The sequence below is a fragment of the Protopterus annectens genome, chromosome 1.part0 (assembly GCF_019279795.1).
Source record: "Protopterus annectens isolate FY-2018-M chromosome 1.part0, PAN1.0, whole genome shotgun sequence".
NCBI classification, from domain to species: Eukaryota; Metazoa; Chordata; order Ceratodontiformes; family Protopteridae; genus Protopterus; species Protopterus annectens.
The window spans coordinates 819,767,428-819,781,355 of record NC_056725.1 but is presented as its reverse complement, the minus strand read 5'-3'; the positions used below and the strand labels follow the sequence as shown (position 1 = coordinate 819,781,355).

At 44.6% G+C, this 13,928-nt stretch overlaps 1 protein-coding gene across 1 annotated transcript in view; it reads left to right on the top strand.

Moving 5' to 3' along the window:
• The window catches only part of SCAF8 (SR-related CTD associated factor 8), a 1,875,331-nt gene that overhangs the window by 1,063,471 nt on the left and 797,932 nt on the right, over positions 1-13,928 (top strand). Inside the window, exon 13 of the mRNA XM_044063383.1 lies at positions 7,512-7,696. Within this exon, the coding sequence (XP_043919318.1) occupies positions 7,512-7,696 (185 nt within the window). The remainder of the gene's footprint in view (positions 1-7,511; positions 7,697-13,928) is intronic.

Here is a 13,928-nt window from a genome sequence, read left to right as displayed (position 1 = left end):
TACTCTCTACCCCCCTATGAGGACTCTGATGCTCAAGAATCTATCCCTTCAGCCTCTCCTCCGGAGGATTTTTCTTTTGGGGAAACTTTACATACCATCCAAGAAAAGGCTCAGGGGTTTCCTTTTATTGCCTCAGCACAGGCCCCTGGCTATTCTGCCTGTGCTAGATATTGTGGATGATGTGTTCTCTGAATCCAGCTTATCTCCAGATTCTTTGCCCCCTGCACCAGCCAAGAAAGATAGGTATTAGAGTCCCTGACTCTCTCAAGTTTCTTTATAAAAACCTTTCTGCTGATCCAGAAACTATTTCCCAGGGTCCAAAAGGGGTTAAGGCTTCCATTGCAAAAAATTCAGTACCCTCTGACAGATTCCAGAGCTTTGGATAGATGGGGGAAGAAAGTATACACTTCTGCAACTTTAGCAGTAAGGGCTTTAAATTGCCAGTTTCACATGCTTAAGTACCAACAATATTTAATGGCTCAGTTAAAACAGAAAATGTTTGCAAGCTCAGAAGCTCCTGACTGTAAAGAAATGCAGGATTTATTGCATGCAGTTGAACAGGTGGGGAAACATACTCTGCAATGTGGTTTTGATTCTTTAGAGGCCTCTTGTAGAGCCGCAGTTACAGGTTCTGTGATTCGAAGACCTGCTTGGTTAAAAGAACAGAGTTTACCTGATCGTGTTAAGGCAAAATTATTGGATGCTCCTTTACAGCATGATACCTTGTTTGGTGTTAAGGCAGAAGAGGTGTTAAAGAAAATGGAGGATAAGGCTAAATCTATGCAAACAGTCAAGGATTTCTTATAGGTACAGCCACCTCGATTTAGCAGAAATTGGACAAAAAAGAATTGGTCCTTTCCAGTGTCCGGCCGCAGAGAGGCAGATACAGACGTCCAAGAGGCAGGTCTCAGCCCCAAGGTTCTAACAGACAACGACAGTGGGGCACTTCAATCCCAAAAGGAGGTGAGGACAAGTCTCAACCTTACAGGAAACAGTCCCAATGACTTCTCCCTTCATACGCCAAGCACTTCCCTTTTGGCAGCCCCCTTAGGGGGAAAACTAGCACTTTTTTCTCAAAACTGGCAAACAATCACCTAAGACAAATGAGTTCTGAATATTGTGTCTCAAGGTTACAGGTTCCACTTTCATACTTTACCAAGGCTAAAAGGAATGCCAGACCTGCCACAGAATCAATGGGCAGAGGCACAAAAACAAATTACAGCCCTCATGGCCATGAGAGCTATTCAAAAAGTACCACAACAGGAACAAGGATTTTACTCGAGACTCTTCCTGGTTCCCAGAAAGGACAAGGCCTGGAAGGCCCATACTAGACCTTTCAATTCTAAATACTTACCTGGATATTCCGAAATTCAAAATGTTGACATTACAGCAGCTTCTACCTATGCTGGGCAAGAAGGCTTGGCTTGTTACTCTGGACCTCAAATAGGCATACCTGCATGTCCCTATCAGACAAAGTTACAGAAGATACCTCAGATTCAAAGCTGGTACAATGCACTACCAATTCTCTGCACTGCCCTTTGGCTTATCTACTGTGCCCAGGGTCTTTACAAAGTGCCTGGCACCAGTAATTGCATTTTGCAGACAAAAAGGAATTAAAATATATCCATACCTGGACGACTGCCTCAGTCAAGCAGAGACAAAGGACGTTCTAATACAGCATCTGGCGTTTGTAAAAAGGTTGCTAATTTTTCTAGGGTACATAGTAAACGAAAAGAAGTCAAAACTAGTGCCCTCACAACAGATTATATTCCTGGGTGCCGGCTTAAATACAACGGCCCAGATGACTTATCTCACGCCAGACAAATTCAGTTAACTCAATATTTTCAATTAGTGGCAAAAAAGTCCCATCTCCCTGCAAGAAAAATTCTGCAGGCCTTGGGATTCATGGCATCCTGCATACTACTAATACCATATGCCAGACTGCATATGAGGAAATGACAATGGTACCTAAAAAATGTTTGGACTCAACACTCTCACAGTTTAGAAGCAGTAATACCAATGATTCCCTGCCTTCAACAGGAGTTTCGATGGTGGGCACAGGCATGTCACCTAAACAAGGGTCAGCCTTTTACCCTACCCACAGCCAGGCAGACTCTAACAACAGATGCTTCAGATTACACCAGGGGAGCACACATGGCAGGAAAATGCATTCAGGGCAAGTGGACCACAGACCAGATGCATCTTCACATCAATCAAAAAGAGATGTTGGCTATTCAAAATGCCCTAATAGTTGTCAAGGACCTTCTGCATCCAGGACAATTATTATTAACGACAGACAACACCACAGTAATGTGGTACATAAACCAGCAAGGGGGCACTCATTCTTATCCCCTATGCAGGCAAGCCATGACATTGTGGAACACAGCTCTAACGTATCAAGTTAATCTGCAAGCACAATTCCTGCCAGGAAAGAAAAATACTCTGGCAGACGATCTAAGCAGAAATATCATGGACCCTCACGAATGGAAATTGAATCCACAAATCTTCAGCATGGTAATGCAAAAATGGGGATGCCCAGACCTAGATCTTTTTGCCTCCCCACTGAATTGCCAACTACAAAAATTCTGCACAAGGACTTATCACACACAAGCATGGAAAGTGGATGCTCTCTCGTTCAGCTGGAAAAGCCTAAAAGTTTATGCCTTACCACCACTGCCTCTCCTTTCAAAGGTACTCCTAAAAGCCAGACAAGAAAAACCACAGATGATCCAGATTGCTCCAGACTGGCCACGCCAGCACTGGTACCCAATCTTAAAGAACTTGGCTCAAGGCCCACCATGGATTTTGCCTCAAATTCCACACCTTCTGACTCAACAAAACAATTGGATCCTGCACGGTCAGGTCAAAACCTTAAACCTGGCTGCATGGCAGGTTCATTAGTCAATCAGGCAACACCTCTTTCTAAAGCTGTTATGGATGTCATTTTGGAGGCCAGGAGGCCTAGCACCAGGAAAGCTTACTCAGAAAAATGGAAGAGATTCTGCGCCTGGAACCAGGCTCAAAGCCTTGACCCTCTTGTCCCAAACATTCCTCAGATTTTACAATACTTAACTGAGATGCTTGACAAAGGCCTGTCCTTCTCATCAATTAAGATCCACGCCTCTGCCATTTCAGCACATTACAATACGGATCCTCCTTTATTCTCTCATCCCTTGCTAAAGCAGTACCTCAGAGGGGCTAAAAACATAAGACCACTCTGGAGAGCAACAACTTGGGACCTCAATTTCGTTTTGGAAAAAGTGACCCTGCTATCTTTTGAGCCAGCCAATCTAAAATTTTTATCATGGAAAACAGCTCTACTTCTGGCAGTAACTTCAGCACGAAGAGTCTTAGAGTTACAGGCACTAATGGCAGTGGAGCCTTTCATCATTTTTCATCAGGACAGGGTTTCCTTAAGAACAAACCCTACCTTTATGCCAAAGGTGGTATCCAGTGTGGCTCTTAACCAAACTATTCACTTGCCAACATTTTATCCAAATCCCCAGACTAAATGGCAGAGACTACTGCACTCATTGGACATACACAGGCAGTTACGCTTCTACTTGGACAAAACAAAAGCTTTCAGGAAAACTGAGCAATTGTTTGCAGCATATATGCTGCAGGATCACAGGGAAAGGCTATTTCGAAACAGACCATTTCAAAGTGGATAGGACACTGTATCCGTTTCTGCAACACACAGCATGGAAAAACTGTACCTAGCAACATTAGGTCACATTCCACCAGGGCAACAGCCACTTCAACTGCCTGCCTTAGAGATGTACCTACCAAGGACATTTTGGAAGCTGCAACTTGGAGTTCAGTGCACACATTTACCAAGCATTACCACTTGCCTCTTTACTCTAAATCAAGAGCTGGCTTTGCCACTGCAGTTCTGCAGGGCCTCATAGCCACCACGAATACTTTATAGACCCAGTCACCCTACCTCAGCTTTGGGATTCAACCCAAGTGTAATGACTGCAGCAATGAAACACGAACATAGTACAGTTTTGTACCTACCCTAAATGTAGATGTTCGAGTGTTCACACTGCTGCAGTCCAGGTTACCCTCCCTCCATCCCCTTTGAACTAGCTGGAGTTATCTATGCCTTTCTATCCTATACAACCTTGTGGTGTATTTGCTTGTAACTGAAGGTATTTTCATTTTTTATGTACATTTCATTAGCAGTATATATTGCCTACCTATTTGGGGGCACCTGACATCTGGGGCAAGAAAAACTGAAGAAAATGGCGTCTGCTGCATGTTATATACCCCCTGGTGCACTGACGTCACGGAAGAAGCGACAGCAACCGACGCTGGACCAAGACTTTGGAACTTTGGCTGACTGCGGGGCCACCTGATGGCAGGATAACCCAAGTGTAAGGACTGCAGCAGTGAGTACACTCTAACATCTACATTTATGGTAGGTACAAAACTGTACTTTCTCTGCACTTCACTTTGGCTTATCTACTGCGCCCAGGGTGTTCACAAAGTGTCTAGCACCAGTCATTGCATTTTGCAGGCAAAGAAATATCCAAATATACCTATACCTGGACTATTGTCTAATTCAATCAGAAAGCCAGGACATGCTACTAAAACATCTGGCATTTGTAAAGAAACTTCTAACCTCACTGGGGTACACCATAATTGAAAATAAATCTCATCTAGTACTCTGCTAACAAATTGCATTCCTGGGAGCAAGGTTGAACACAACTTCCCAGATGGCTTACCTCACGCCAGAGAAACAAGTTTGACAGCCGACTTCAAAATACTGCACACAAAGATCCAGGTATCTGCAAGGAAAATCCTGCAAGTCTTGGGGTTCATGGCCTCTTGCATTCTACTGATTCCATATGCAAGACTGCATATGAGGAAACTACAGTGGTATCTAAAAAGCCTACGGTGTCAACATTATCAGGACCTGGAATCGATGATTCCTATAATTCCTTGTATAAAGGCAGAGTTCCTTTGGTGGGCAGAGGCCTGCTACCGCAACAAGGGGTTCCCATTCACTCTACCCCCTGTCGCCCAAATCCTAACAACAGGCTCATCAGACTATGCATAGGGGGCTCACTTGGCAGGGCAGTGCATTCAGGGCAAATGGAACCAGAGTCAGATGCACCTGCCTATCAGTCAAAAAGAAGTGTTAGCTGTACAGAATTCTCTGACAGCCTTCAAGGACCACATTCTTCCAGGACAATTATTGGTAAAGACAAACACCACTGTTATGTGGTACATAAGCAAGCAGGGGGAAAACCCACTTGTACCCTCTCTGCAGACTAGCCATGGCTCTGTGGAACACAGCCTTGAGCTACCAAGTGCACCTACGAGCTCTGTTCCTGCCAGGCAAGCTAAATTCACTGACAGATGACCTAAGCAGAAATCTCATGGACCCACACGAGTGGAAACTGGAATCAAAGATATTCAACCTTTTGAGAAACAAATGGGGGAATCCAGAGATAGATCTGTTTACCTCTCCTCAGAACTACCAATTGGACAAATTCTGCACAAGGACTTCCCACAGTCAAGCTTGGAAATTGGATGCCCTGTCCTTCACCTGGGAAAGCCTCTCAGTTTATGCCTTTACCCCCTGCCTCTCCTCTCGAAAGTTCTACAAAAGATCAAACAGGACAAACCAAGGACAATACTGATTGGACCAGACTGGCCACACCAGCACTGGTACCCCCTCTTGTGCAAACCCTGAACCTTGCAGCCTGGCTAATTCCTTGAGCTCGCCCAATAGCATTCCTCAGTAAGCAGGTGCTAGATGCCATTCTGGAGGCCTAGTACTAGAAATTCCTATGCTGAAAAGTGGAAAAGATACTGTTCCTGGAGCCAGACTCGGGATGGGCACAACGATGCCCAGTTTACTGCATATTCTAAAGTACTTTACAGAGATGCTCCACAAGGGCCTTTCCTTCTCGTCAATTAAAATTCATGCCTCTGCCATTTCAGCACATTATAATACTGAACCACCCCTCTTCTCTCACCCCTTGCTAAAGCAATTCCTCAGAGGGGCCAAAAATGTAAGACCACCCAGGAGAGCCCCTACTCCAGCCTGGGACCTTCACTTTGCATTGGAAAAGCTCACTCTACCTAATTTTGCGCCAGCTGCAACTGCAGAGTTGAAAATCCTTTCTTCTAAAACAGCCTTCCTTCTAGCCATCACTTCAGCAAGAAGAGTGCCTGAATTACAGGCCCTCATGGCAGTGGAGCCCTTCATCATCTTCCATGCAGACAGGGTTTCCCTCAGGACCAATCCTTTCTTTATGCCCAAGGTGGTGTCTAGTGTGGCCCTTAATCAGTCCATTCATTTGCCTATTTTTTTTCCGAATCCACAAAACAAAGGAGAACGAATACTGCACTCTTTGGATGTGTACAAACCACTTAGATTTTATTTGAACAGGACTAAGCCTCTCAGAAAATCTGAACAGCTGCTTAGTTGGCTTTGCAGCAGGGGCAGAGGGGAAGGCCTTTTCAAAGCAAACCATTTCTAAGTGGATAGCCCATTGCATTAAATTCTGCTATAAGCCCCTTGGATACCTATCCCACATGGGATAAGATCACATTCCACCAGGGCTGCATCTACCTCTACAGCCTTTCTCAGAGGTGTCCCTACCAGGGACATCCTAGAAGCTGCTACCTGGAGCTCTCTACATAACTTCACCAAGCATTACCGCATGCCTATTTTTTCTAAATCCAGAGCTGGTTTTGTCACTGCAGTCTTGCAGGGCTTAATAGCTGGTCCTAGTGCTCTCTAACTTCCTCCTCCCTTCCTTAGTTTTGGGAATCGACCTAAATGTAATGACTGCAACAGTGAAACACTAAGAACATAGTACAGTTGTGTGCACTTACCATAAATGTAGATGTTAGAGTGTATTCACTGTTGCAGTCCTGGTTACACTCCCTCCAGCCCTCAACTTCTCTTGGCTATACTTTTCTTCTTGTTTAGTGTATTGCAGCTTTCTGGTGTATTTGCTTTTTGTTGTAGGTGTAACCTAACATATATATGCTTTCCATTATGGGGGCACCTGACATCTGGGTCAAGAAAAACTGATGTAATGCCGTCGGCTGCATGTTTTATAACCCTGACGACCTGACGTCATGGAAGAAGAGACGGCATCCGACGCAGGAATCCAAGACTTTGATATTCAGGCTGGCTGAGGGCTTCCTGCACGCAGATAACCCAAATGTAATGACTGCAACAATGAATACACTCAGACATCTACATTTATAGTAAGTGTACACAACTGTACTTTGTGTGGGCTGTACTCATGGTTTCATCTGTCTACACCAAACGATTTGGGCATTATAAGGGCAGTTTGATTTTTATGAAGATAAATAATACAGTGGCTTCTGTCTGTGCCACAGACGAATACTGAACAAAATATGCATTTTATTTGCCCTTTTTACAAATTTGAGGATCTCCCGTAGGTCTAGTTTTTCATGGAGCTCAGCATTGTCTCATCTGTTAAAATATTTCTGTCCTCATATCTCTGTGGTTATTTCTTTAGGACATGGATATTGATGGACAAGACACTCCTGAAGAAGAGGAGGAGGAGGAAGAAGAGGAAGAGGAGGAAGAAGAGGAGGAGGAAGAAGAAGAGGAGGAGGAAGAGGAGGCAGAAGCATCTGAACCAGAAGAAAAGAAGCCAGCAGTTCGTCCACGATCAAGGACAAGTTCAAGATCTCGATCCAGGTTATACCTCATACATAGTTTTCTTTTGCTGTAGCTCTTCTCTGTCTTCCTTCCTACACACACTCCAGTGTCAGTTCTAGATTTTGTTCTAGAGGAGTCGGACATGGAAGACCAGAACAGTGAAAGGTAGCCATGGCAATTCGATAGCAGAAGCAATGTTGCCTTTTGAAATTCTGCAGAAATGTTAGCTTACACTCCCCTAAACCTTCATTTGTTTAGTTTGGTTTCTAAGATTTTCTGTCTGCCCTGATCTTGATAGAAAAGGGCAGCTTTTCTTATATTTTGCTTTGATTTTTGTCTGTATATAAATATATAGATATATAGATATATATATATAGATATATATATATAGATATATATATATATAGATATATATATATATATATATATATATATATATATATATATATATATATATATATATATATATATATATATATATATATATATATATATATACACACACACACACACACACACACACACACACACATATAGCACTTTTTTTCTTAATAGTGGCAGAAATAAGATCATGATCTTCGTGTTTCTCTGTTGCAGTCATCACTTGTGGGTTATCCCAGCTGGTAACCCTCGGCTGGCCTGAATACCAGAATAAAGATTTCCCTCCTGCGTCGGCTCTTCTGCGAGTGTGGCTGATGTCAGGTTTATAAAGGGAGATAGCGGACGTCATTACATCAGTCTTTCTTGCCGTGGAGCCTGAAGCAGAAGCAGTTTTGCGAGTGTGGCGTTCGGCAGTTGCCAGATTGAGGACAACCGGCTAAGTACCCCGTTGGGGAATCTTTTCTTGCCTTAAACCAATGTCAGAGAAATTTAATAACTGCCTCAGTTGTGGAAAGCAGATCCCACACCAAGACTTCCATTCTCTCTGCATCACTTATTTAGGCCCAGCCACGATGTTTCAGGGTGTCTGTTCTGTGCCCTCTTTAATGCTTGTACTATAAGAAGAAGACCTGATATTGTAGTGATGCATTTTAGTTGGTCTTTCCAGCCAAGCAAAATGGCGTCAGTCTATCAGGCAGTTACTGACTTGCCTAGGAAGAAAAAGGACAAAGATAAGGATAAGCCTCTAAAATTTAGGCCCTCTGGCGACTCCGGACAACAGTCAACTTTTACTCAAAGCAAGGCTACAGCTGAACTCAGGCGCTTTCGCAGCCCCTGATGACAGCCGATGAACGGTTGCAGGCCTCTACTGATACCTGTTCGGAATCCGGTACGCTGCCTGATCAGCCACCTCCTGCCAGAATGTCACTTTTTCCTCATGCCATTCAGTCCGGTGCCGCTTTGCAGGCACTGGCTTCTGCTGAGACCCCACAGACATCAGAAGTCAGGATTAGACCGACAGTGCCGCTGGTCAAATTGACTCTGTATAAGGCTACTGACCCAGCTAGGCTCAAGCCTGAATTTACCCCCAAAATCGGCCCTTCAGGGCCCCAGCCACCGACCTACTACTAGCCAGCCTGTCCCTCAGTCGTAGCAACTGCTCAGAATGGCAGAAGACCTGATGACTCTAATCAGGAGTAGCCAACCTCACCTTCCCACACCAGCCAAAAAAGAGACACCTCCCTAGAGGTCCTCACTGACCAGGAATCAGTAAATGTTCTTCGTGTTTCACTGTTGCAGTCATCAGACTTGGGTTATTTGCCTTGCAAGTAGCCCTCAGTCGGCTTGAATACTAGAGACTTAGTATTTCTGCGTCGGATGCTGTCGCTCCAGGACTGACATTAGGTCTTCAGAGGTATAAAAACAGGCAGCCGACACCATTACATCAGTCTTTCTTGCCAAGGAGCTCGATGCAGAAGCAGTTCGCAAGTGCCGGTCGGCCGCTATCTTAATTTTCGTTTACGAATTGAATAATCCTGATGTCTTACCCCGTTGGGGATTATTTTTTCTTGCTGTAACTGATGTCAGAAAAGGTTAACAATTGTTTTGCCTGTGGAAAGCAAATGCCACACACAGGTTTTCATTCTTACTGCGTCACTTGTTCAGGCCCAGACCACGACGTTCCTCGCTATCGGTTTTGTGCCTTGTTCATTGCCCGTACCATTCATCATCGGGCACTTGTTGCCGCTAAATTCTTTCTTCTCTATCTATTTTTTCTTGCTGTAACTGATGTCAGAAAAGGTTAACAATTGTTTTGCCTGTGGAAAGCAAATGCCACACACAGGTTTTCATTCTTACTGCGTCACTTGTTCAGGCCCAGACCACGACGTTCCTCGCTATCGGTTTTGTGCCTTGTTCATTGCCCGTACCATTCATCATCGGGCACTTGTTGCCGCTAAATTCTTTCTTCTCTATCTTCCTATTCCGAAATAGCTTCAGTAAGCCATCCAACTACCGGTATTCCGAAAAAACATAAAGATAAAGACAGACAGACCACATAGGTCCAAAGCTGCTGATAACGCTTCTGTTAAGCTAGTCGCCAGTTTGCCGGTACTCGGTGAGGTGCTTTCGCAGCCCCTGATGCCCGCTTCAATGGAATCACAGACCTCTACCGAGACCCATTCGGAGTCCGGTATGCCACGATACTTCTTCGACTATGGAACCTGCAGATGTCTCTACTTTGGATGGGTCCAGAGCCGATATGCTGGCACCGGCTTCTTAGGCAGATGTCCTTCATGGATGCATCTGCAGTCATAACAAGTGGGTTGTCCTGTCGTCAGGCAGCCCTGCAGTCGGCCGGATTCCAAAGTCCGGGTCCGGCTTCGGCTGATGTCGCACTCCACCCGACGTCATCTCTGCTGGTCTTCGGGTATAAAAGCATCAGCCGACGCCATTTTCCTCAGTCTTTCTTGCCGCGTGGCGCCCGAAGCAGAAGCTGTTCGCAAGTGCCGGTCGGTCGGATCCAGAGATTACTTCTACCGAATACTCCCCAGCCCCTGCCAAACCAGACAGATTTTACAGGGTGCCAGATACTCATCACCACCTTTACAAGGCCCCTCTTGCAGACCCAGAAACTATATCCCAGGGTCCCAAGGCAGTAGCCGCAACCACAGCTAAAAACCCTATTCCTTCTGAAAGGGAAGCAAGGTCACTAGACAGATGGGGTAAAAAGGTCTACACTTCAGCTACTCTCTCAGCTAGAGCTTTAAACTGTCAGTTTCACATGATACAATACCAAGAGTTTATGCTTGATCAGTTAACTAAAAAGCTAACTACTGATGAATCTCTTGATAAGAAATATGTATTAGAGATGATAAATAACATACAACAGGTTAGCAACCATTCCTTAAAATGTGGCTATGATGCACTGGAGGCTTCATTTAGATCAGCCATGACAGGCACAGTGATAAGAAGACATGCATGGCTAAAGGAACAAGCTTTACCGGATCATGTTAAAGCTAAGTTGCTAGATGCTCCTATGGACAAGACAAGTTTGTTTGGTACACCTGCCCAGCAGGTTATGAAGAAAATGGAAGAAAAGGCAAAATCTGTTCAAACTGTTAAAGATTTCCTGCAGGTTCAACCCCAAGGTTTAGCAGGAACTGGCCTGCCAAAATTGGTCCTTTCCTGACTCCACAAAATTTCAAAGGGGCAGGAATAGGCGTTCCAGAGGCAGAAACCAATCCAGAGGAGGTGCCTACAGAGGACGACAGTGGCAAGGTAACAACAGAGGCACAGACACAGCCACTGCCACTACATCAGCACAACCACAGTGACTTAATCCTAAATCCGCCTACCAGGGAACAAATAGCAGCTCCTCTAGGCGGAAAGTTAACTTTATTTTCAAAGAACTGGCACTACATAACAAAAGACAAGTGGATTTTACAAACCATAGATCAAGGTTACCGGTTTCACTTCCACACTTTACCAGTCAAAAGAGGAATGCCAAATCTACCTCCAAATGAAAAACAGAGGCTCTACGCCAGATAATGGAGTTAGCAAACATGAGAGCTGTGGAAAGAGTGCCAACAGCAGAACAAGGAAAGGGTTCTACTCCAGACTATTCCTAGTTCCAAGAAAGGAAAAAGTTGGAGACCAATTCTCGACCTGTCCACCTTAAATACATACATCATTGTCCCAAAATTCAAAATGCTGACCCTACAGCAACTTCTTCCCATGCTGGGCAAGGAGTCTTGGCTGGTAACTCTAGATCTCAAGGAGGCATACCTGCACGTCCCAATTGACCAATCTGCATAAGATACCTCAGATTTCTTGCAGGATCAGAGCACTATCAATTCTCAGCATTGCCCTTTGGCTTATCTACTGCCCAGAGTATTCACAAAATGCCTGGCATCAGTAATCGCCCATTGCAGACTACAGGGAATTCAAATTTACCCATACCTGGACGACTGCCTGCTACAAGGGACAACAAAAGCAAGCTGACAACAGATTTACAAAGGGTCATTTACTTGCTACAAGGACTGGGATACACAGTCAATTTACAAAAGTCAAGGCTGATACCATCCCAAACAAGGACATTCTTGGGCTGAATTGGACACAGTACAACAAATGGCATTCCTGACTACAGAAAAACAAAAGAACTTCCTCTTTACTTCTTGGCACTAACAAAACTGAACAAGTTAACAGCAAGAAAATTTCTACAGGCCTTGGGCTTCATGGCATCATGCATAATCTTGGTCCCATTTGCCAGACTACATATGAGGAAACTACAGTGGTACCTAAAGAATTTATGGTCCCAACACAGACACAGTCTAGAAACAGAAATCCCACTAATTCCATGCTTAAAACAGGAGTTCCTATGGTGGGCTCAGGCATGCCAGTCAAACCCAGGCCTGCCCTTCCGCAGATGTCAACCAAGCCAGACCATCACAACAGACGCTTCAGACCTAGGATGGGGGGCCCACATGCTGGACAAATGCGTGCAAGGATTATGGACACAGGATCAACTTCACCTGCACATCAATCTAAAAGAAATGCTGGCAGTAAAACTGGCAATCCAAAAGTTCAAACCATTCCTCAAAGAGGGCCAGTTGATGATAAGGACAGACAACACCACAGTCATGTGGTACATCAACAAACAGGGAGGCACTCATTCATACCCCCTATGCAGAATGACCTTGAGCTGTGGACCCTGGCACTCAGCTACAACATTCAGTTACAGGCAATATTTGTACCGGGGAAAGACAATACTCTAGCAGACATACTAAGCAGAACCACTTCAGATGCCCACGAATGGAAGCTGCACCCCGACATCTTCAAGACCATCTCAAAGAAATGGGGAATGCCACAGATAGACCTATTAAGCATCACCTCTCAATCACCAGCTCGAAAAATTCTGCACAAGGACATTCCACCCACTAGCATGGAAAGTGGACTCACTCTCCTTCAACTGGAAAGGCCTAACAGCATATGCATTCCCTCCTCTTCCTTTGATACACAAGGTACTACTAAAAATCAAGGAAGAACGTCCAAGGATAATCCTGATAGCCCCAAACTGGCCAAGACAACACTGGTACCCACTACTGAAGAGCATGTCTCGAACAACATGTGGCCAATACCCTGATGCCTTTGATGTTAACTCAGAACAACTACAGCATCATACATCCAAACCTAAAACGCTGCAACTGACTGCATGGAACATCACATAGCAGCAGCTAATCCAGAACTTTCCCAAAGAGTTAAAGACATTATTCTTGAAGCACGCAGACCTTCAACAAGAAAGAACTATGCTGGAAAATGGAAAAGGTTTGTCATTTGGAGTACCGAAAGAGGAAAAGATGTGTCAAACATAGATATGCCTAACATTCTGGAGTATCTGGCGAACTTCTTCATTCAGGCCTGTCCTACTCCACCATCAAGATACAAGCATCAGCTATGTCAGCGGAATACAGCTTTGATCCTCCTGATTTTTCGCACCCTTTGCTCAGGCAGTTCCTCAGAGGAATCAAGAATGTAAAACCTCCAAGGAAACCACCATTACCAGCTTGGGACTTAAACTTTGTGCTAGAAAAGTTGACACTAGCACCCTTTGAACCAGCAGCAACAGCAGACCTACAACACCTGTCATGGAAAACTGCTTTCCTACTGGCAATTACTTCAGCAAGGAGGGTTTCAGAACTACAGGCCTTAATGGCAGTGCAACCCTTCCTAATCTTCCACCAAGATAGAGTGTCCTTGAGGACTAATCCTACATTTATGCCTAAGGTGGTATCCAGAGTATCTTTAAACCAGGCAATCCACCTACCTTCCTTCTTTCCCAACCCACAAAACAGAGGGAAAGAATACTGCATACCTTGGATGTACATAGACA